This window comes from Nicotiana tabacum, chromosome 11 (assembly GCF_000715075.1).
Source record: "Nicotiana tabacum cultivar K326 chromosome 11, ASM71507v2, whole genome shotgun sequence".
NCBI lineage: Eukaryota > Viridiplantae > Streptophyta > Magnoliopsida > Solanales > Solanaceae > Nicotiana > Nicotiana tabacum.
Window position 1 is genome coordinate 17,206,763 of NC_134090.1, and position 25,205 is coordinate 17,231,967.

Genomic DNA, 25,205 nt, shown 5'->3' on the forward strand with positions numbered 1-25,205 from the left:
TCTGGAGGAGAACTTGTCATGTATATTATGACTGGTTGCATAGCTCAAACAACCAAACACTCTTAAATGATTCAAGGAAGGAGGGTGCAAGTAAAGCTTTTGAAAAGGTTATTTGTATCCAATGACTTTGGAAGGAAGCCTGTTGAGTAAGTACACAATAGTGTTGACACACTCTCCCCAAAACCTCAAAGGTATTGATGCTTGAAATCTGAGTGATCTGGCCATGTCTAAGATTGTCCTATGCCTTCTCTCAACAATACCATTTTATTGAGGAGTGTACACACAAGTACTCTGATGATCGATGCCTAGTTTCAGTAATAAACTTGTGAACTCAGTATTTAAAACTCACATCCATTGTCTGTTCTAAGTGTTTTCACTTGAGTAGAAAAAAAATTATGTACTTTGGCCAAAACATTTCTCAGCACTATCAATGTGTCTGACTTGGAGTGAATCAGAAATATCCAAGTGTATCTTATGAGTCATCTACAATGGTCACAAAATATCTTTTTGCCATCATAGCTAGTACTCCATAGGGACCCCAAATATCACAATAAATCAATTCGAAAGAAGATTTTGACATTGTATTACTCAATGAAAAAGGCAGTCTTATTTATTTAGCTAGAGGACAAACAGTACAAGGATGATGCTCACCCTGTTCTAGATGTCTGAGTACATCATGCCTTTTTATTACATCAAGCGGTGCATGTCCTAACCTTCTATGCCAAAGTGAACTAGTAAGAGAAGAACGACTACTAGCAGTACAACACTGTTATTTTCTACACTTTTAATCCCTGACAGTGCTGAACCTTGCTGTGTAAAATTCTTCGTCAGCACATATAGTCCATGATCCTCCTTACCCATCGCTTTCACCTGACCACTCCAAAGTTCCTGGAAGATACAAAAGTCAGGAAAGAATAAGGCTGAACACTGCAGCTCCTTTGTCACCTTAGACACAGATAATATGTTGCATTTAAATTCTGGGATATACAGTACATTAGTAGTTGCATGATCTGTTGGTACTGTTCATGTGTAAAGAATGAAGCTGATGGTTGTGCCATAGAGGTACCAGCAGATATAGGAGAATTCCTTCCTTGTCGCTGTGGCTAGAGTGGAGGTGGTGGAGCAGGTTTGCTCACATAGTTTCCTGCTGTTGAGTTAGCAACAAAATTACAGGTATAGTTTGCATAACTACCTAAATTACTTCCCTTCCTTTTGAATTAAAATTTGGTGGATAACCAATCAGTTTGAAAACTAGGAAGAATATTAAAACGTAACAAGAATTCATCCTCCAAAAGGTTCCATCAAAACTCTAGATAATAGATTAGCAACTCATAATAGTATGTAAAACTACAATACTAAAAGTCATAACCAACAATGAAAACTAGGAAGAAGAAGGGGAAAAACTCGTGGTTGAATCTTCCTCCTTGCTCCCAACATGTTCTCGCCTCCTCAGGTGTTATTTTACCCTAAAGTAGTGTATCCCCTTCAAAAGGACATTTTATGATATATTTATATCAATTAGGGTTGATGTGGGGTGTCCTTGATATCTCCTAATTCGCAAAGGACACACTGAGTCGCATGCTAGAGTTGGTGCAATGCGCGACTTCTAGCACGGTCCCAACTATTTTACTTCTTCTTTGTTCCTTTCGCGTGCCAGGTCCAGTGCCAACCTCCATACTTCGCTGTTTATTGTTCATTTCCTAGGCCATTTCGCGCCTACCTTCATGTAATGCACCAATTGTGGCACGCTCCCAAGTCTTGCATCTCTACGCTTTTTGCATCAAATCATCCAGTTCTTGCCAACTTCCATCCAAATTCACTCCTACACACAATAAACATATAATGAGCATATTATATATTTATAAATATGTAATCTGTCGCGACTCACATAAGAAATTATGTGCAAACATGCTAAAAAAATGCATTTTTCATCAATTATCACTACCCCACACTTAAACTCTTGCTCGTCCTCGAGCAACTTAAAATTAAGCACATGGAAAGTAACTCAATTCCAAAACAAACTTAAGCATCATAGCAATGAAAATGGTTTATATTAATGCTTAGAACCCAACATAAGGGCTATTGGCATCTTTCCTCATTTTTAGACCAGTGCCAAGACTATTTAAAATATTTGGGTGACTGATCTAACATTTTAACCTCAAAAATTGACTCCACTACATTCCATACTATAACTTGCTTCTTGTGCCAACTCAAAAACCAAGCACTTTGCTAATCCTTTGAAAATCATGTGCCCTCACCAGCAAACCATAGAGAGAAATAGTCCACACACTCAACCATAAGTTCAAGTATAATCTAAGGACTCAAATATTGAAAAAATTCACTCGCTCTCACAATAAAACTCGTATGCCTCACAAGTTCGTACGATAGGCTTTCCCGTATTGTAAGACTTAACTAATTTAAGCTTGTAAAATCTAGGATCAAGTAGGAATTTATAGGTTGTAATCTAGGCCAAGGGACGAGTAGGATATATATAGAAAAATTGTGACTAACCCTCCTAAGCACTTTAGTACATTACACATCACTTTTAAGCACATTTCTTGTCATGACCAATTCAACGTTTTGCTGTGAACCATACACAATTAAGCCATTCTTGATTAAGCACGTCAAAATATAGATACTCACTGGCCCAAACAAAGATACAGGAGGTGCCATTCATTTTTTATGTATTTATCATTTTTTTCACTCTGCTTAATTTGGTATTTGTGGCGAGTAAGGCTTTTAAATACAAGTGCACCTTGTCGGCCTTTCTATGGTTCCACTAAAAAGCTACCCAATCTCTTTCTTTACTCTTTGAGCAACTTAAGTGCCTTCGGAGGTAAAGGGTAAATAAGATACGATTTAGAACAAAATAGTGGTTGGCTTGTAATGTTAGTGCCAAAGAAAAAGGTCTATAGGCTCAAAAAGGCTGACTACGGATAATGTTATCACTGATTGGCAAATAGGCTCAAGGGTCAATCAAAGAAATGCCTATATCATTTCCTCAACTCACAAGACTTAATCATTTCGCTTCGACTCACGCACGGGGCAAGTTCTAGACTAACAAGGGATGACACATAGTACAACCAAAATCTCACCTCACAAAATGCACATGACTTACTCAGGAGGGCTCAAACCCGGCCCTCAAGTTAAAGCAACTAGCGCAGTAATCATATAATCCAAACACTAGGAAATAACAAGAGTCAATAAACGAGTCCAAGCGTCAAAAGGAAGTCACACATATTCTCAAGGCATATAGTCACAATAATCAAGAAAAAGATACTCAGCACAAATACTCCACCTTTAAGCCCCAACATAAAATATGTCAAAAAACAAAGATACTCAAGTTCTTCCTATTTCATTATCAGTTGAAAAAAATTTATTTTTTTTGGTATTTTTCTTTAGACTTTAAACATTCAAGAAAACTGTCTAGGAAGTCCATCAAAGGGAAAAGTCCAAAACCTTTTAAAAATTCTACCTACAAAAAAAAACTACTACCCGGTTCAAAGAGTCATCCCTTAAGAAAGAATTGTGGCCATAAGAAAAACCAAGAGGTATTATTTCTACCTAATTGTTATTTTTATTTTTATTATTTTTAACACACATAAAATAATACAACGAAAATAGCATAGGAAATCACACAAATAATCTCTTCACTACCCCACACTTGTCCCCGAGCAACTTAAAATTAAGCACTTGGCAAGTAACCCAATTCCAAAACAAACTCAAGCATCATAGCAATGACAATGGTTTATATCAATGCTTAGAACCCAACATAAGGGCTATTGACATCTTTCCTCATTTTTAGACTAGTGTCAAGACTATTTAAAATGTTTATGTGACTCTTCTAACATCTTAACTTCAAAAATTGACCCCACTACATTCCATATGATAACTTGCTTCTTGTGCCAACTCAAAAACCAAGGACGTTGCCAATCCTTTGCAAATCATGTGCCCTCACCAGCAAACCACAGAGAGAAATAGTCCACACACTCAAATATAAGCTCAAGTATAATATAAGGACTCAAATATTGAAAATATTCACTCGTTCTCACAATAAAACTCAATATGCCTCACAAGTTCGTACCATAGGCTTGCCCGTAATGTAAGACTTGAATAATTTAAGCTTACAAAATCTTGGATCAAGTAGGAATTTATAGGTTGTATATATAGGCAAGGGACGAGTAGGATATATATAGAAAAATAGTGACTAGCCCTCTTAAGCACTTTAGTTCATCATATTTCACTTTTAAGCACATCTTCTTGTCATGAGCAATTCAACGCCTTGCTGTGAACCATACACAATTAAGCCATTCTTCATTAAGAACATCAAAATATAGATACTTACTAGCCCAAACAAAGATATGGGATGTGTCATTTATTTTTTTTCACTCTCCTTAATTTGGTATTTGTGGCGAGTAAGGCTTTTAAATACAAGTGCACCTTGTCGGCCTTTCTATGGTTCCACTAAAAAGCTACCCAATCTCTTTCTTTACTCTTTCAACGACTTAAGGGCTTTGGGAGGTAAATGGTACACAAGATACGATTTAGAACAAAATAGAGGCTGGCTTGTAATGTTAGTGCCAAAGAAAAAGATCTATAGGCTCAAAAAGGCTGACTACGGATAATGTTATCACTGATTGGCAAATAGGCTCAAGGGTCAATCAAAGAAATGCCTATATCATTTCCTCAACTCACAAGACTTAATCATTTCGCTTCGACTCACACACGGGGCAAGTTCTAGACTAACAAGGGATGACACATAGTACAACCAAAATCTCACCTCACAAAATGCACATGACTTACTCAGGAGGGCTCAAACCCGGCTCTCAAGTTAAAGCAACTAGCGCAGTAATCATATAATCCAACACTAGGAAGTAAAAATAGGAGTCAATAAATGAGTCCAAGAGTAAAAAAGAAGTCACACATATTCTCAAGGCGTACAGTCACAATAATCAAGAAGAAGATACTCAGCACAAATGCTCCACCTCTAAACCCCAACATAAAATATGTCAAAAAGCATAGATGCTCAAGTTCTTCCCATTCCATTATCAGTTGAAAAAAAAAGAAAACAAATTCTTTTTGTATTTTTCTTTAGACTTTAAATCCTCAAGAAAACCGTCTAGGAAGTCAATCATAGAAAAAAGTTCAAAACTTTTTGAAAATTCTACTACAAAAAAAAATACTACCCGGTTCAAAGATTCATCCCTTGGGAAAGAACTGTGGCCATAAGAAAGACTAAGAGGAACTATTTCTCCCCAATTATTATTATTATTTTTATTTTTATTATTTTCAACACACATAAAATAATACAACTAAAATAGCATAGGAAATCACACAAACAGTCTCTTCACTACCCCATATTTAAACTCTTGCTCGTTCTCGAGCAACTTAAAATTAAGCACATGGCAAGTAACCCAATTCCAAAACAAACTCAAGTATCATAGCAATGGTAATGGTTTATATCAACGCTTAGAACCCAATATAAGGGCTATTGACATCTTTCCTCATTTTTAGACCATTGCCAAGACTATTTAAAATATTTATGTGACTCTTCTAATATCTTAACCTTAAAAATTGACTCCTCTACGTTCCATACTATAACTTGCTTCTTGTGCCAACTCAAAAACTAAGAGCTTCTCCAATCCTTTGCAAATCATGTGCCCTCACCATCAAACCATAGAGAGAAATAGTCCACACACTTAAATATATGTTCAAGTATAATCTAAGGACTCAAATATTGTAAAACTTCACTAGCTCTCACAATAAAACTTGTATGCCTCACAAGTTCGCACCATAGTCTTGCCCACAGTGTAAGACTCGACTAATTTAAGCTTGAAAAATTTAGGATCAAGTAGGACTTTATAGGTTGTAATGTAGGCTAAGGAACAAGTAGGATATATATATACCCTCCTAAGCACTTTAGTATATCACACTTCACTTTTAAGCACATCTTCTTTTCATGACCAATTCAATGTCTTGCTATGAACCATACACAATTAAGCCATTCTTCATTAAGCACATCAAAATATAGATACACACTAGCCCAAACAAAGATATAGGAGGTGCAATTCATTTTTTTTTTTCTTTCTTTCTTTTTTACTCTTCTTAATTTGGTATTTGTGGAGAGTAAAGCTCTTAAATACAAGTGCACCTTTTTCGGCCTTTCTATGGTTCCACTAAAAAGCTACCCAAGTTTTTTCTTTACTCTTTCAGCGACTTAAGTGCTTTCGGAGGTAAAAGGTAAACAAGATACAATTTAGAATAAAATAGAGGATGGCTTGTAATGTTAGTGCCAAAGAAAAAGGGCTATAGGCTTAAGAGGACTAACTACGGATAATGTTATCACTGGTAGGCAAATAGGCTCAAGGGTCAATCAAAGAAATGCCTATATCATTTCTTCAACTCACAAGACTTAATCTTTTTTGCTTCGACTCACACACGGGGAAAGTTCTAGACTAATAAGGGATGATACAAAGTACAACCAAAATCTCACCTCACACAATGCACATGATTTAGTTAGGACAACTCAGACCCGACTCTCAAGTTAAAGCAACTAGCACAGTCATTATATAATCCAAACACTAGAAAGTAACAATAGAAGTCAATAAATGAGTCCAAGCGTCAAAAGAAAGTCACACATATTCTTGAGGTGTATAGTCGCAATAATCAAGAAGAAGATACGCAACACAAATGCTCTACCTCTAAGCCCCAACATAAAACATGTCAAAAGGCATAGATACTCAAGTTCTTCCAATTCCATTATCAGTTGAAAAAAACTAAAATCTTTTTGTATTTTTCTTTAGACTTTAAACCCTCAAGAAAACTGTCTAGGAAGTCAATCGTAGGGAAAAGTCCAAAACCTTTTAAAAATTCTACCTACAAAAAAAAACTACTACGCGGTTCAAAGAGTCATCCATTGGAAAAGAACCGTGGCCATAAGAAAGCCCAAGAGGGATTATTTCTAGATAATTATTATTTTTATATTTATTTTTATTATTTTAATAACACATAAAATTATACAACTAAAATAGCATAGAAAATCACACAAACAGTCTCTTCACCACACACTTAAAATTGTGCATTGTCCCCAATGCACACCCAAAAATACAAGAGGGTAAAAGAAACTCCCTAGTAGGCCAAAGGCCGAAACATTAGCAGCTCAGTGAGTACTCAGACTTCTCCCAGACATGACCCTTGTGCGGGCACCCACACTTAGTTCTAACCATCTAGCTTGTTGTGTCATCCTTTCAATAGCTTTTGGTTCCCATGCTCCTAAAAAATAAAAAATGACACTATAAAAATAATACAAAAAAAAAAGACTAGAAATAAAAGAAAGCGGTAAAGTTGGATTGCCTCCCAACAAGGGTTTAATTTAACGTCGTGGTACGACGTGAACCACTGTTTGCCTCCACCTCGAGCTTATAAATTGGACCCCTAATTTGGCTTCAAGTTCGCATTTATTCACCAGGGGTAGTGGAATAAATCTTGTTGTCCCAAATAACCACTGTACTATTCTATACTTCTTTGTCTTTAGATGAGGTACGTAATCCTGTCTTTCTCTCATGGAAAGTTCCAGAATGTAGGGACCTTGTTCCTCTTTCGTTGATTCCTCAATTGGTTCGGATAACTCTATTTTCATATCATCATCGAAACACAATGTGAAAAAATGCTTGGAGTGAGGACCAATGTGCACTCCAGGACTTTCAACATCCTCAATATTAGTGACACTAGAATCAACAAAATTTGTATCTTTACTATCCTTGGCTGACTCAAGTATCACGTCTTCAACATCGGAATCCTCAAGTTCTAGTTGGCTAGGTTGTTGGTATTCTACTCTAACCTCCTCCACCAGAGTGTTAACTGCTGACTCTAATTCATATTGTTTTCAGCTTCTATCCACTATATTGACTTTTGGAACATTCAAAGCTCTACCATTTGACTCACTTGAGCCTTCAAGTTGTGAATAGTTTCCTCTTGCCTTTGTACCCGTAATTGAGTGTTATTATTTTGTTCCACAAGACACCTTAGCATATACTTGATCTCTTTTAGATCAGCATCCACAAGTTCTTTGTTCCTATTAACTTCACAAGTAAAAGTAGAACCATCATAATAAGGGATGAGGGGAGGATAATTAATATAATACAACCATAAAAGTAACCATATTGACTACCAAACATATCACATACATTCCACACATAAGATTGAGTTAGTGCCCATAACTCACTCTCGAAAATATTTTGATAATTTTGCCATGTTTGGTTTCCTCCACAATATGCATAAGAAGGATCAAAAGTAGTATTACTAACATCAGAACTCACATAATTCCCAAGATTCCATGTCTCTCAAATCAAGAATTAAAAAAAATACAAATAAAACAAAATAAAAGTTCAAATTTAACACCAAGCAATATTTACAGCTACAGCTACACCACTAGTTCCCCGGCAATAATGCCAAAATTTGATCGCGCCCAACTCTAGTCCTAAAAAGGATAAACGATTGCTGCAAATATAATTCGGTCTAAGAGTCCGGAGTTGAATCCCACAGAGAACTAAGGTTTAGCTACAACTGTTTATTATCACCAAGAATACAAGCTCGAACAATTCCTAAGTTATTGATGTTTTATACTTCAATACCACACAAGAGGGGGGGTGATTTGTGTGGTGACCAATTGTTTTCGATTAAACTGATTATGGAAGGACTTGGTTCTTTTAGTGTTCCTTAACCTACTATTGCAGAAATAGTAAATGTGGAAAGTAAAGAACACAAGTATTTTACGTGGAAAACACCTGGCTCAAAAGGTGAAAAAACCACGACCTACTTTCAAGTAGGATTTTTCCAAACTCTCCACTAAAATCACTGTGCCAAAAATTACAATAACAAAAACTCTTTTGTAAACCTAGGACTAACTCTAATCCCGTTGTACCACACAACCTCTAACTATTGCGACAACATCAAGTTAACTCTAACTTGAATACTCTGAGTACCTATTACAATTGCCTCTAGATAAAGCTGAAAGATAGACTCTGCATTAAAAGTTGAAATTTATGTCGCAACACTGACATAAGGTCTTATGAACAAATTAAAGTAATACTTAGAATTTTGATCGCATTAGTATTTGGTAGTTCCTTAGGTGTTTGCAAACAAAATAGGGTAGACAAATATATTGTAGGAATTACTTTTGCAAGGAAAATTTCGGCTTCTAATAGTAATTCCGATTCGGTAGCGAGCGATGCTACAGGCTAATTAACTTCTTTAAATAATACTATCCACTTAACCAAAAAAAAATTTAGACTTTAAATAATTAGGAAATCTGGATCAACAGACCCCAGACGCCAACAATGAATCAAAAGACTGCTGGTTGGTTGACTAGCTAGCCAGTATAAAGTCAAGTAAGGCAGCGAGGAAATGATTAAATTGTATTTACAATAAAAATATTAATTAGAGAATTGGCTGCGCTTTTCTCACCACTATATATATACTTCTCTCTTTTCTTCCATTTACAATAAAAATATTAATTATGAAGAAGAGATTGTTCGTCCCGTGGCCGACTTCTCCCCTAGTCTCTGGGGTGATCAGTTCCTTTCATTCTCCATTGACAATGAGGTAAATTACTAATTTTCTTTATATATAGGCAAGCATGGCTAATTTCTTCTTTATGTTTATTGAACAACATTATTTTTTCTAATTTCGTTTTTTAAAATACATTATAAATAGGTTGCTGAAAAGTATGCTCAAGAGATTGAACCATTGAAGGAACAGACAAGGAGTATGTTGTTAACAACCGGAAGAAAATTGGCTGACACATTGAACTTGATTGACATTATTGAACGCCTTGGCATATCCTACCACTTTGAGAAAGAAATTGATGAGATTTTGGATCAAATTTATAACCAAAACTCAAACTGCAATGATTTGTGCACTTCTGCGCTTCAATTTCGATTGCTCAGGCAACATGGTTTCAACATCTCTCCGGGTAAGCTCATCATGAAGCACACCTTTAATATTGTTGTTAAAATTATTACCCATTTGTTGCAAGAAGGTTAATTAATCTTGAGCTTTCTTTCTTGAAATACCAGAAATTTTCAGCAAATTCCAAGATGAAAATGGCAAATTCAAGGAGTCTCTTGCTAGTGATGTCTTAGGATTATTAAACTTGTATGAAGCTTCACATGTAAGGACTCATGCTGACGATATCTTAGAAGACGCACTTGCTTTCTCCACTATCCATCTTGAATCTGCAGCTCTACATTTGATATCTCCACTTAGGGAGCAAGTGACACATGCCCTTGAGCAATGTTTGCACAAGGGCGTTCCTAGAGTCGAGACCCGATTCTTCATCTCATCAATCTATGAGAAGGAACAATCAAAAAATACTGTGTTACTTCGATTTTCCAAATTGGATTACAACATGCTCCAGATGTTGCACAAACAAGAACTTGCTGAAGTATCAAGGTGCGATAAATAAAAACGATGAACCCTTTTTGATTGATCATATCTCAAGTACTTATGTTAATTTGTTATGCTGCAGGTGGTGGAAAGATTTGGATTTCGTAACAACACTTCCATATGCTAGGGATCGAGTAGTTGAATGCTACTTTTGGGCATTAGGAGTTTATTTTGAGCCTCAATACTCTCAAGCTCGCGTCATGCTCGTTAAGACCATATCAATGATTTCCATTGTCGATGACACCTTTGATGCTTATGGTACAGTTAAAGAACTTGAGGCATACACAGATGCCATACAAAGGTATGAACTTCATCAACTCACTTAATCCTTGATAGTGAATTGTCGGCGTGAAAAGATTAAGACGATAACTTCTACTCATTATAGTTGCGCGCTAGCTCTTTCAAAAAGCATGAGTTCACCTTAATTTATTGTCATCCTACAGATGGGATATCAACGAAATTGATCGGCTTCCTGATTACATGAAAATCAGTTATAAAGCTATTCTAGATCTTTACAAGGATTATGAAAAGGAATTGTCTAGTGCTGGAAGATCTCATATTGTCTGCCATGCAATAGAAAGAGTAAGTTTGAGCAACTTAACTATCGAAATACATTTTCTCGTTAATCCATTTCTCACTTTGTTTTACCTTGTGTACGTCTTTTAGTGATCAGAAACTTGATATACTTGAATCAGAATTTTAACACTTGAACATCTATGTTTTATATTCACAGATGAAAGAAGTAGTAAGAAATTATAATGTCGAGTCAACATGGTTTATTGAAGGATATATGCCACCTGTTTCTGAATATCTAAGCAATGCACTGGCAACTACAACATATTACTACCTTGCGACAACATCATATTTGGGTATAAAGTCTGCTACAGAGCATGATTTTGAGTGGTTGTCAAAGAACCCTAAAATCCTTGAAGCTAGTGTGATAATATGCCGAGTTATTGATGACACAGCCACATACGAGGTATGAATTGTATCTCAAGAAATTATACAATTATATGAGATATAGACAAAAAAAGTGTTGCTACGATAATTGAGGCAATATAAAAGTTAATCCCTTATCTATGTGCCTTTCCAGGTTGAGAAAAGCAGGGGGCAAATTGCAACAGGAATTGAGTGTTGCATGAGAGACTATGGTGTAGCAACAAAAGAGGCAATGGATAAATTCCAGAAAATGGCTGAGAAAGCATGGAAGGATCTTAATGAAGGACTTCTTAGGCCAACTCCTGTATCTGTAGAGTTTTTAACTCCTATTCTCAATCTTGCTCGTATAGTTGAGGTTACATATATACACAATCTAGATGGATATACTCATCCGGAGAAAGTCTTAAAACCTCACATTATCGCCCTACTTGTGGACTCCATCGAAATTTGAGCTGCCAATTGTGCTCATCTTAAGGAAACTTCATTCATTCTTTGTTGAGAAAGTAGTTTTATATTTGTTTTAATTTAATTCAATTGTATATTAAGCTGTTAGGGAGTTACGGTTGTGCAGTACACTTCCTAACTAGGACCTCCTTAAGATCCTTGTAAGAAATAATCTACAAGTGTTATGAATCCACTTGCATTATATTGTTGAGAGATCCTTTTATATAACAAGTAATCTGAGCCTTTTCCTCGTCCTTGCTTTTGTATTTTTTGTCAAAAAGATTGGTTGTTGGCACTTTTGTTTGTCCTTGTAGCACATGTGTATGCAAAAATCTGAAATATGCGCTATGTGTTGGCATACAATAGCTATTTTGGTATTTATGTTATCCCGTGAATGCCATCACTGATCTTCCTCTTGAAAATAAACCACTAATCAGTCTTAAATACTCTTTTAATTCCGTGTATATATGCTGGAGGGAATGAAGGGACTTGTATCTTTTTTTTCCGCTATTTTTTTCTTTTTCTTTTACATGAGGTTCGCAAGAAAGTGTTTACTAATTTTGGGCTGAAGCTGTTCTGACTGTTCGCAACCACTTTCTTTTACACGAGGTCTGCAATAACCTTTCACTTATTTACACTTCAAACACCGCTTACTAAAAGTGCATTTGAGTTGACTTCGGTCAACGTTTTGAGAAAATGGACTCGGATTCATATTTTGACGGTCCCGGTGAGTCCATATCGTGATTTGAGACCTGTGCGTATTGCCCGGAATCGAATTCGGAGGTCCCTAGCTTGAGTTGTTGCATTTTGTCGAAAATTTGAAGTTTAATTGTTTAAAAATTTGATCTAGGTTTGACTTTACTATTACCGGGCCGGTATTTTGATTCTGGAGCTTGGTAATATGTTCATTACTATATTTATGACCTGTCTGAAAAATTTGGTGTACAACGGAGTTGGTTTGACGTGATTCGGACTTCCGGTTGTAAAAATAGAAATTCTTAAGTTTCACTAAAAATTTCATTTGATTTGGTGTCTGATTCGTAGTTTTAGCTGTTATTTTGGCAATTTGATCGCACGAGTGAGTTTGTATGATGTTTTTGGACTTGTGTTCATATTTGGTTTGGAGCCCAGGGGGCTCGGGTGAGTTTCGGATAGGCTACGGAGGGTATTGGACTTAGAATCATAGCTAAAGACCTTGTGCTTATGGTGTCTGCTACAGACTTTGCAATTGCAAGGTCTGGCTCACAAATGCGAGCCTCGCATTTGCGAAGGAAATATAGCATTTGCGAGCAGGGGCTGGGGTTTTGGCTTTCGCATTTGCGAGATCTGGGGTCGCATTTGTGATCCCCTCAGGTTCACATTTGCGAAGGCAACATGAATGTGAAGACTTTGCATTTGCGAAGTATTTTTCGTATTTGCAGGGTTCGCAATTGCGAACCCTAGGTTGCAATTGTGACACCTGCGCCTGGTCAAAAGTTGAGTTAGACGGGATTTTCCTCATTCTTTCAAATTATCAACCCTAGAAACCTTAGAAGCGATTTTTTCAAAAACTCTTCTTTCATAAAATTTTCAAACCCTTAGAGGCGATCAATTCATTGGTAAGTGATTCTAACCTACTTTCTTTCCATTTCCCGTTGCATTTCATAAAATTTCAACCTAAAATCTAGGATTTTCGTGTTAGAAATTGGGGAATTGGATAGAATTAGGGATTTTTGTAAAATTGGAATTTAGACCGCAAATTGACGTCGGATTTAGAAATAAATTACATAACTGGGCTCGGGGGTGAATGGATAATCGGGTTTTGGTCCGAATTTCGTGTTTGGACCAAGCGAGCCCAGAAGTTAATTTTGGATTGACTTTTCAATAATGACCTAAATTGAACCCCTTTCATTCGTGGGTAGATCCTAAGGCTTATTTTGAATCATTTGATTATCAATTACTAGATTTGATTGGTTCGGAGGCTTATTCGAAAGGGAAAGCCATGGTTGAGGTTTGAGTCGGTTTTGGAGCGAGGTAAGTGTTGAGTTTAACCTTGATTTGAGGAAATTAGCAACCCTCGGACTATGTGCTGTGTGAAATTTATGTGTTGCGGCGTATATTCGAGGTAACGAGTGCTTATACACCACCGAATTACTTGTTTCCCGGATTTTTCGCTTTTCCTTAATTATTTCCTTCCATGCCTTAACTGTCATATACTTTAAATGCCTCCCATGATTTATTTTCTACTTGTTAATAATTGTTTCTCGTATTAAAAATATTAGACCATTCCATGCTTTCATGACTCGCTACTATTTGCCTTAATTAACTTACCTGCACCTTTTAATTGTCATTTACCGGACTTGTCTTGCCGTGTAATATTACATATGTGAATTCCCAAGTTGGTACAAGGCTTCTTTTCTAATTTAGCTTCATATCCGTCAATTGTAGAGGTTCTCGTGATTTGAGTTATTGATTTGATTGGACTCATTGAATATTTGATAAAGATATGGTGGGATCGGGTTGCACGCCGCAACAGGTGAAATAAGGGCGGATTGATATGGTGAAATAAGAGTTAATTTGTATTTCAATGATGGGATCAGGTTGCATCCCGCAACATGTGAAATAAGGGTGGATTGATAGAATGAAGTACGGGTAAATTATGATACTGACTTTGTTATATGATGGGATCCGGTTGCACACCGCAATATATATTTATTTATGATTGTTGATATTGTTACGGTGGAATAAGGGAGGATTGTCAATCAATGTGTTGATATTGTGTGAGTCGGCTTCTCTCCTTAGTTGTCTGTCTTTCTCTAAGTGCTTGGCAAATCCCACAACAGAGGAGAAGGCTTCCATCCCTACTGCTGCAGCTGATGTCGTATCCTTAATGTGGTAAGCTAAACCGCCCACAAACCTGCGAATCTTTGCTTTTTCAGTCTTAACCATGTGAGGAGCATGCTTAGCTAACCTTATGAATTCCATGTAGTACTCTTGCACACTTTTATTCCCTTGCTTGAGCTGTTCGAACTCTGTAGCCTTAGCTTCCCTATCATCTTCTGGGATAAAGTTAGCCATGAAGGCCTCTTCAAATTCTTCCCAAGTAGGCGGACCATCATCTTCATCTCTTTCCTTTTCCCACATCTCAAACCAAGCGCCGACCACATCTCTAAGATGGTAAGCAACTAGCTCTATAGCTTCATCATCAAATGCTTTCATCACTCGGAGGGCTTTCTTGACACCCTCCAGCCACAACATCGGATCTTCATCAACTATAGAACCATGGAACACTCGAGGACTCAACTTCAAAAATTCATTCACTCTTGAGGACTCAGAATTGCTCTGTCTATTTGATTGAGGTGGATTCTCATCTCTTCTCTCGTTCTGGTTGGCCATAAAGGCTATAAACATCTCCATAGCACTGTTGACAACATTAAACATCTGACCCACCTCGGGATATATAGTTGCTTGAGCCGGGGCTACTTTTGGGGGAAGTACTGGATCCTGAGGTACTGGATCATCATGCTCCACCCCTTCTTCTTGTTCAACCCGGGGTACTTGGACTCCCTTTGCGGATTTTCCCCTCCTTTTCTGAGTCGAAGCCTTCTTAGTTCTACCTTGAGCCACAATAGTAGCGATGGTTTCTTGAGAAGCATCCTGAGTGTCGGTGTCAGAGTTGCGAGTACGAGCCATTCCTGCGAGTTTTGGAGAAATGAATAAATTAGATAATTTCTTAGAGGTAGACTCTATTGCACGATCTAAAGTATGAAAAAAGAAGAAGAGACTTTTCCTAAATGTTTGTAGCGTCATATTTATAAGTATGGCACGCTTCATACACATAAACAAAACTCTACTAACACGGCTTCATAGACCCCTAGGACTCCATAAACCTGGCTCTGATACCAAGTTTGTCACGACCCATTTTCTGAACAAGCAGAGACCGGCACTCCATCACTAAATATGACCGAGCGAACCATCTCTACTTATCAACCCTATTATAACTCCAAACTTTATATGCAACAAAGCAATACTCTAAACAAATACTTTTGATTAATTCAAATATTTAAATAAATCAACTCCAAAGCTTTATTCGTAGTAACTACTGAATTACTGCTAAGTTATTATAAAATAACATCTGAATCTCAACCCAATGACTATGTCTATGAAGCCTCTACTGATAAACTGACGCACTGCTCAGGACATGAGATTTCCTGGCCAGTTCTCTAAATAAACAAAGAAATAGCTAAATGAAAATGACTCTAAGAATATTCCACGAACAAAATCAGAGCTCAACAATATCACTGGAAGGGAAGAAAGTCCTAACTCGTAGCCTGCCCGCCTGCATATCTGGTTCCTACGTTGTACTGCAGACCAACGTAGGTTCCCAAAAGAGAACGTCAGTACCATCCACTGTACTCAGTGAGTCTCAAAAATAGGGGGAGAAACTTTAATAACATATACATTACGAGCAAAGGTTCTAAATGCATGTAAAACATAAAGCTTATAAGAATAATTCTAAAATAATGGCATAATAGCAATTTATGAATATTCTAAAAGAAATTCTTTTCTTTTTCTTTCTTTAAAAAAAATACTTCACTTTATACTTTGGGAGTTCCAACTATCCTGACTTAATTCTGTCTCAGTCACCGTGTGATCGGCACGGGTTCGATCCCAACCTGATCGAATAGGCCCAATCCACGAGGTGTCACTCGCTTCATGGTTCTCAGCGCTCATGTATCATACCTTAGCATGGCTAAGTAAATTCTCAGCAACGAGACCCTCGGCTCGTATGCTCCCTACTTTGGCACAAGTAGTTTCAGGAAGTCAATGCCTTGGTCAGGACCCTCGGCCTGGACGATGACCCCTTCTCAGAATAAATGATACTCCCCAAAAATCTTTTCTTTCTAAAACTTCTTCTTGTGACTTTTCAAGTCTAAATCTTTTCTTTATAGAACATTATGTAAATGCTCATATTGCTGTCCTTAAATGTAAAGCATGGCATAAGAATAAAATAAACATATATTTCCAAAGATTCTTTCTTCTTCATAATTTTCAACATGAAAATAGCATATAAGAATAACACAAAAATCTGAAAATTTAAGCACTTATAGCATAATATATCATCTAAACTTTTGCTAGAACAATTCTAAATTAATGGGTACTCACTCGCTCTAATTAAATAAAGATAAACTCTTTTAAGCAATTCATCAAACATCTTGTATGCGTGCTTTTGTGAGTTAAACCACTTTAGTAAAGGGTTATATCAACTCACCTCAAAACTTCTCGAGCCAATACGTAGGCCCTAGTCCAATTGACACCAGTCAAACAATCGATTCTACAACAACCAGTGCATTTTAATCAATTTTAAAGTACTACACCTAATTATGAAATTTATTGATGATATAGAGGAAGAAGGGAATTAGCTATTTAATTCTTACATATTACTACTGTAGGGTAATTGACAATAGGAGATTTTACATACCTGAGTTCAAGAATAAGTGAGTTATGAAGAACCCTAGGATTTTTATTCGTTGCCTGTGTGCTCTGGTTCGTGAGCGAACAGAACTCAGTGTTCTGTTTTTCGTCTAAGGCAGGCAAAAGCATTTACCCTTTTTGAAGAATCGTGGGTTCTGTTTCTCTAAGGCTTAAAGCCTTTATTTTTCAATAGCCCTTTTGTTGGGCTTTAAGTCCCCTTTCCCTTTTTTTTTAAAACTAATAATTAAAGATACCCTCTTTTAATAATTATTAATAGTAAAATTATTAATAGTTTTCGAATTGTATATCCAATTATATACTTATATATATATATAGTAATAATTTAGTTCTATAGTTAGCGTATCTCGAAACTTTTATAAATTTGAGGAGTGTTACAATCTTTCCTCCTTAAAAACATTCATCCTCGAATGTTGCTAGGGCCATATTCTTAAGCTAACAATCATTCCTTAGGTCCTTGAACCTCTTAAATTTTTCTTAGCACTACTCACTCTTCCAAGTGACTCAAAATTTTGGCTAACTCCCTAAGTTTTCAAAAATTTCGCCAGAGTTTCCCTTGTAAATTGGACTATCCAACAATATCCCTGTCACAAATACCACAAATACACCAACAACAACCAATTATACCATAACAGGCCATTCATAGGCACCATACGCAGCTCATAAATTAATTACTCACACTCCGGTAAGGAGGTACCACAATAACTAACAAGAATCTAAAGCACAACACTTTAGCAAAAGTAAATCACTTTAATGAATTAAATATACTCTGACATAAACTAAATCACTAAGACAACTAAATATAATCTAGAAAGGACATAAACACTTGCTAACTTGTATTTAATAAATGGAATATAAATGTAAAACCGAACTTAGGTTCGCATACCTTTTTCCTCAAATAAATATGGATATTTCTTTCTCATATCTTTCTCGACCTCCCATGTAGCCTCTTTTGAATCATGATTACTCCACAAAACTTTTACCAATGCTAAATCTTTTGTTCTCAACTTTCTTACTTGCCTATCGAGAATTTCTATAGGTACCTCTTCATAAGTCAAGCCTTCTTTAATTTCTATAGTATCAGCAGGTATTATATGTGACTCATCATGAATGTACTTTCTAAGCATAGACACATGAAAGACAGGATGAACAGAGGACAACTCAACGGGTAGCGCTAGCTTATAAGCCACATTTCCTTTCTTTTCTAGACTTTCATAAGGTCCGATAAATCTAGGGCTAAGTTTCCCTTTCTTACCAAACCTCATAACTCCTTTCATCGGTGAAACTTTCAAAAACACCTTATCACCAACCATGAACTCTAACTCACGATGCCTCTTGTCAGAATAAGACTTTTGACGACTCTGAGCCGCTTTAAGTCTTTCTCTAATTAGCTGAACCTTTTCCAAGGCCTCACAAACAAACTCTAGACCAATCAACGGTACCTCTGCTGGTTCAAACCAACCCACTAGAGACCTACATCTCCGCCCATACAATGCCTCATAGGGAGCCATACCAATGCTGGCCTGATAGCTGTTATTGTAAGCAAATTCTATAAGTGGCAAGTGATCATCCCAATTACCTCCAAAATCTATAACACACGCACGCAACATATCTTCGAGAGTCTGAATGGTCCTTTCTGCCTGGCCATCGGTCTGTGGATGAAAAGCGGTGCTTAAATTGACCATGGTACCTAATCTTTTCTGAAATGCCTGCCAAAAATGCGCCGTAAACTGAGGGCCTCGGTCAGATATGATTGAAGATGGAGTACCATGCAGTCGGACTATTTCTTTGATGTACAATTGCGCATACTACTCTGCGGAGTCTGTCGTCTTTACTGGTAGAAAATGCACGGACTTTGTCAGTCGATCTACAATAACCCAAATTGAATCATGTTTACGGTATGTGCGAGGTAGACCTACTACGAAATCCATATTAATCATCTCCCACTTCCACTGTGGTATCTCTATGTCTTGAGCCAGGCCACCGGGCCTCTGATTCTCGTCTTTGACTTGCTGGCAATTTAAACATTTAGCCACGTGATCTGCTACTTGTTTCTTCATGCCTTTCCACCAATACAACTCTTTCAAATCTAGATACATTTTGGTAGCACCTGGGTGGATAGAGTACCTCGAACTGTGAGCTTCCTCCATTATGGACTTCCTAAGACCATCTACATCAGGCACACATAACCGATCATTCAACTTCAAAACTCTGTCACTTCCTAAAGTGAAAGCAGTGATTTCTTTGCTTTTGACTCCTTCTTTTAATTTCACTAAGTACGGATCTTCGTCTTGCTTAGCCTTAACATGCGCAACAAGGGAGGATTGCGCTAAGGCATAAGCAGTTATATCTCCTTCTTCGGTCTCATCCAATCTAATTCTATCATTTGCTAGTTTTTGAATTTCTCGACCCAAAGATCGCCTTTGTACTGCAAGATGGGCCAAGACAACCATTGACTTCCTACTAAGTGCATCTGCTACCACATTAGCTTTGCCCGGGTGATAAAGAATATTGATGCCATAATCTTTCAATAGCTCAAGCCACCTTCTCTGCCTCAAATTTAGTTCTTTTTGCTTGAAAATGTACTGGAGGCTTTGTGATCTGTAAACACTTCAGAATGCTCAGCATAAAGGTAGTGTCACCATATTTTTAATGCAAACACCATTTCTGCAAGCTCCAAGTCGTGTGTGGGGTAGTTTTTTTCATGATTCTTTAACTGTCTGGAAGCATAAGCAATAACTTTTCCAGTTTGCATAAGAACACAACCAAGGCCCACTCTGGAGGCATCACAATACACTGTGAACCCACCCAAACCTGTCGGCAAGGTTAACACAGGTGCAGTGGTCAACCTCTTCTTTAACTCTTGAAAACTCTACTCACAAGCGTCTGACCATTGGAACTTAACTGCTTTCTGAGTCAACTTAGTTAATGGAGCTGCAAGTGAGGAAAACCCCTCCACAAACCTTCTATAGTAGCCAGCTAACCCCAAGAAACTCCTGATTTCGGTTGGCGTTGTCGGCCTAGGCCAGTTCTTGACTTCTTCTGTTTTCTGAGGGTCTACTTTTATTCTTTCACTAGATACCACGTGGCCTAAGAACGCCACTGACTGCAACCAGAACTCACATTTTGAAAACTTGGCATAAAGCTCATTCTCCTTCAAGGTCTGCAAGGCTATTCTGAGGTGTTCTGCATGATCTTACTTGCTCTTAGAGTACACCAAAATATCATCTATAAACACAATAATAAAGGTATCCAGGAATGGCTTGAAAACTCTATTCATGAGGTCCATGAATGCAGCTGGAGCATTTTTCAACCCGAAGGACATCACTAGAAATTCATAGTGCCCGTAGCGAGTTCTAAAGGCTGTTTTAGATATATCCTCTTTTCTGATTCTCAACTGATGGTACCCCGACCTCAAGTCTATTTTTGAAAAGTACTTTGCACCCTGAAGTTGATCAAATAAATTATCAATTCTTGGCAGTGGGTACTTGCTTTTAATGGTAACTTTATTCAACTACCGATAGTCGACACACATTCTGAGAGACCCATCTTTCTTCTTTACAAACAGGACCGGGGCACCCCACGGTGAAACACTCGGTCTGATGAAACCCTTGTCAAGAAGGTCTTTCAACTGTTCTCTCAACTCATTAAGTTCTGCTGGAGCCATCCTATATGGAGGTATAGATATGGTCTGAGTGCCTGGCATGAGATCAATGCCAAAGTCTATGATTCTTTTGGGAGGAAGTCCGGGAAGGTCATCTGGGAAAACTTCTGGAAATTCTCTAATAATTGGCACTGACTGAAGAGCTGGTGGTTCTGATTCTGGATTAATAATGTGAGCCAAATAGGCGAGACACCCCTTACCGATCATTCGTTGTGCCTTAAGGTAAGAAATAAACTTACCTACAAGAGATGCTGAACTACCCTTCCACTCTAAGACTTGTTTATTTGGAAATTGGAACCTGACTATCTTAGCATGACAATCTAACATGGCATAGCAGGAAGACAACCAATCCATACCTATGATCACATCAAAATCCACCATTTCTAACTCTATGATATCGGCTTTGGTGTTGCGACCTTGGACTGAAACTATACAACCTCTATAGACTTTGGTGACTTTCACTGACTCGCCAACTGGAGTAGATACTAGGAATGACTCACTAAGTTGTTCAGGTTCTAGTCCGAGGTTAATTGCAAAGTATGGAGTCACATATGAAAATGTTGAACCTGGATCCATTATGGCATAAGCATTATGTGAGCAGACTAAAAGTATACCTGTAATAACTTCTGAATATGCCTCTACACTCTGACGATCAAGTGTAGCAAACAAACGGGGTTGTCCCCCTCCCTGAGTAACTCGGTCTGCACCTCTGCCTGCTCCATGCCCGATCTGATTATGAGAACCACGAGCCTGAGGTGGTGCAACTACAGTAGCTGAGGAACTAGAAGGACGAGTTGGTCCACCACTAAGATTACGTCGCAACTTTGGGCAGTTGGCCTTTATATGACCAATGTCTCCACAATGGTAGCAACCATGAAACCCGAGCTTGCACTGACCTGAATGTTGCCGCTTACATGTTCCACAAAGACTTTGCTGGTGTGAATGTTACTCAGCATGATTCTGGCTATGTGAGGATGATGTCCTAAATTTCTGATTCTGCCGAAACTGATTTCCATTACTCTGAGTACGTCTGAAGGATGACCCACCACCTGACTGATGACTGAACTGAGCTGGTGCTAATGACTCCTTATTAAAGGAATCCTTTCCACCTCCGCTGGATGTACCATTAAACCTGCCCGTTGTACGGGCTTTCTTGTTAAGCTCTTTTTCTTCTCTCCTTAGTTGTCTGTCTTTCTCTAAGTGCTTGGCAAATCCCACAACAGAGGAGAAGGCTTCCATCCCTACTGCTGCAGCTAATGTCGTGTCCTTAATGTGGTAAGCTAAACCGCCCACAAACCTGCAAATCTTTGCTTTTTCAGTCTTAACCATGTGAGGAGCATGCTTAGCTAACCTTATGAATTCCATGTAGTACTCTTGCACACTTTTATTCCCTTGCTTGAGCTGTTCGAACTCTGTAGCCTTAGCTTCCCAATCCTCTTCTGGGATAAAGTTAGCCATGAAGGCCTCTTCAAATTCTTCCCAAGTAGGCGGACCATCATCTTCATCTCTTTCCTTTTCCCACATCTCAAACAAAGCGCCGACCACATCTCTAAGTTGGTAAGAAGCTAGCTCTACAACTTCATTATCAAATGCTTTCATCACTCATAGGGCTTTCTTGACACCCTCCAGCCACAACATCGGATCTTCATCAACTATAGAACCATGGAACACTGGAGGACTCAACTTTAAAAATTCATTCACTCTTGAGGATTCAGAATTGCTCTGTCTACTTGATTGAGGTGGAATCTCTTCTATTCTCTCGTTCTGGTTGGCCATAAAGGCTTTAAACATCTCCATAGCACTGTTGACAACATTAAACATTTGACCCACCTCGGGAGATATAGTTGCCCAAGCCGGGGCTGCTGTTGGGGGCAGTACTGGATCCTGAGGTACTGGATCATCATTCTCCACCCCTTCTTCTTGTTCAACCCGGGGTACTTGGACTCCCTTTGCGGATTTTCCCCTCCTTCTCTGAGTCGAAGCCTTCTTAGTTCTACCATGAGCCACAATAGTAGCGATGGTTTCTTGAGAAGCATCCTGAGTGTCAGTGTCAGAGTTGCGAGTACGAGCCATTCCTGTGAGTTTTGGAGAAATGAATAAATTAGATAATTTCTTAGAGGTAGACTCTATTGCACGATCTAAAGTATGAAAAAAGAGACTTTTCCTAAATGTTTGTAGCCTCATGTTTATAAGTATGGCGCGCTTCATACACATAAACAACACTCTACTAACATGGCTTCATAGACCCCTAGGACTCCATAAACCTGGCTCTGATACCAAGTTTGTCACGACCCATTTTCTGAACAAGCCGAGACCGGCACTCGATCACTAAACATGACCGAGCGAACCATCTCTGCTTATCAACCCTATTATAACTCCAAACTTTATATGCAACAAAGCAATACTCTAAACAAATACTTTTGATTAATTCAAATATTTAAATAAATCAACTCCAAAGTTTTATTTGTAGTAACTACTGAATTACTGCTAAGTTATTATAAAATAACATCTGAATCTCAACCCAATGACTATGTCTATGAAGCCTCTACTGATAAACTGACGCACTGCTCAGGACATTAGATTTCCTTGCCAGTTCTCTAAATAAACAAAGAAATAGCTAAATGAAAATGACTCTAAGAATACTCCACGAACAAAAGCGGAGCTCACCAATATCACTGGAAGGGAAGAAAGTCCTAACTCGTAGCCTGCTCGCCTGCAAATCTGGTTCCTACGTTGTACCGCAGACCAACGTAGGTTCCCAAAAGAGAACGTCAGTACCATCCACTGTACTCAGTGAGTCTCAAAAATAGGGGGAGAAACTTTAATAACATATACATTACGAGCAAAGGTTCTAAATGCATGTAAAACATAAAGCTTGTAAGAATAATTCAAAAATAATTGCATAATAGCAATTTATGAATATTCTAAAACAAATTCTTTTCTTTTTCTTTCTTTAAAAAAAATACTTCACTTTATACTTTGGGAGTTCCAACTATTCTGACTTAATTCTGTCTCAGTCACCGTGTGATCGGCACGGGTTCGATCCCAACCTGATCGAATAGGCCCAATCCATGAGGTGTCACTCGCTTCATGGTTCTCAGTGCTCATGTATCATACCTTAGCATAGCTAAGTAAATTCTCAGCAACGAGACCCTTAGCTCGTATGCTCCCTACTTTGGCACAAGTAGTTTCAGGAAGTCAACGCCTTGGTCAGGACCCTCGGCCTGGATGATGACCCCTTCTTAGAATAAAGGATACTCCCCAAAAATCTTTTCTTTCTAAAATTTCTTCTTGTGACTTTTCAAGTCTAAATCTTTTATTTATAGAACATTATGTACATGCTCATATTGGTGTCCTTAAATGTAAAGCATGGCATAAGAATGAAATAAACATATAAAAATATTTCCAAAGATTCTTTCTTCTTCATAATTTTCAACATGAAAATAGCATATAAGAACAACACAAAAATCTGAAAATTTAAGCACATATAGCATAATAGATCATCTAAACTTTTGCTAGAACAATTCTAAATTAATGGGTACTCACTCGCTCTAATTAAATAAAGATAAACTCTTTTAAGCAATTCATCAAACACCTTGTATGCGTGCTTTTGTGAGTTAAACCACTTTAGTAAAGGGTTATATCAACTCACCTCAAAACTTCTCGAGCCAATACGTAGGCCCCAGTCCAATTGACACCAGTCAAACAATCGATTCTACAACAACCAGTGCATTTTAATCAATTTCAAAGTACTACACCTAATTATGAAATTTATTGATGATATAGAGGAAGAAGGGTATTAGCTATTTAATTCTTACATATTACTACTGTAGGGTAATTGACAATAGGAGATTTTACATACCTGAGTTCAAGAATAAGTGAGTTATGAAGAACCCTAGGATTTTTATTCGTTGCCTGTGTGCTCTGGTTCGTGAGCGAACAGAACTCAGTGTTCTGTTTTTCGTCTAAGGCAGGCAAAAGCCTTTACCCTTTTTGAAGAATCGTGGGTTCTGTTTCTCTAAGGCTTAAAGCCTTTATTTTTCAATAGCCCTTTTGTTGGGCTTTAAGTCCCCCTTTTTTTTTTAAAAAAAAACTAATAATTAAAGATACCCACTTTTAATAATTAATAATAATAAAATTATTAATAGTTTTCTAATTATATATCCAATTATATATATATATATATATATATATATATATATATATATATATATATATATATATATATATATATATATAT

At 37.5% G+C, this 25,205-nt stretch overlaps 2 protein-coding genes across 2 annotated transcripts; one reads left to right on the top strand and one right to left on the bottom strand.

The window, feature by feature from the left end:
- Positions 1-9,338: 9,338 nt before the first annotated feature.
- On the top strand, positions 9,339-12,083 carry LOC142165748 (5-epi-aristolochene synthase-like). Its single transcript, XM_075224117.1, has 8 exons — positions 9,339-9,357; positions 9,443-9,603; positions 9,715-9,973; positions 10,077-10,452; positions 10,529-10,747; positions 10,890-11,028; positions 11,180-11,425; positions 11,540-12,083. The coding sequence occupies exons 1-8, from the start codon at positions 9,339-9,341 to the stop codon at positions 11,834-11,836; spliced, it is 1,716 nt and encodes a 571-aa protein (XP_075080218.1). The 3' UTR covers positions 11,837-12,083.
- Positions 12,084-14,481: 2,398 nt separating this feature from the next.
- Positions 14,482-24,973, bottom strand: LOC107793158 (uncharacterized). The gene is made up of 5 exons (XM_075224834.1): positions 24,828-24,973; positions 24,618-24,680; positions 23,633-23,693; positions 21,580-23,040; positions 14,482-15,503 (listed from the first exon to the last, which is right to left on the bottom strand). The coding sequence occupies exon 5, from the start codon at positions 15,499-15,501 to the stop codon at positions 14,521-14,523; it is 981 nt and encodes a 326-aa protein (XP_075080935.1). The 5' UTR covers positions 15,502-15,503; positions 21,580-23,040; positions 23,633-23,693; positions 24,618-24,680; positions 24,828-24,973; the 3' UTR covers positions 14,482-14,520.
- Between the last annotated feature and the right edge of the window lie 232 nt (positions 24,974-25,205).

What these genes read in the sequence shown, in the direction of transcription:
- LOC107793158 (XM_075224834.1), bottom strand. Translation starts at nt 15,501, where the DNA reads ATGGCTCGTACTCGCAACTCTGACACCGACACTCAGGATGCTTCTCAA.
- LOC142165748 (XM_075224117.1), top strand. An exon ending in CATTCTCCATTGACAATGAG is followed by an intron (nt 9,604 to 9,714) that starts GTAAATTACTAA and finishes CATTATAAATAG; the next exon opens with GTTGCTGAAAAGTATGCTCA. An exon ending in GAACTTGCTGAAGTATCAAG is followed by an intron (nt 10,453 to 10,528) that starts GTGCGATAAATA and finishes GTTATGCTGCAG; the next exon opens with GTGGTGGAAAGATTTGGATT.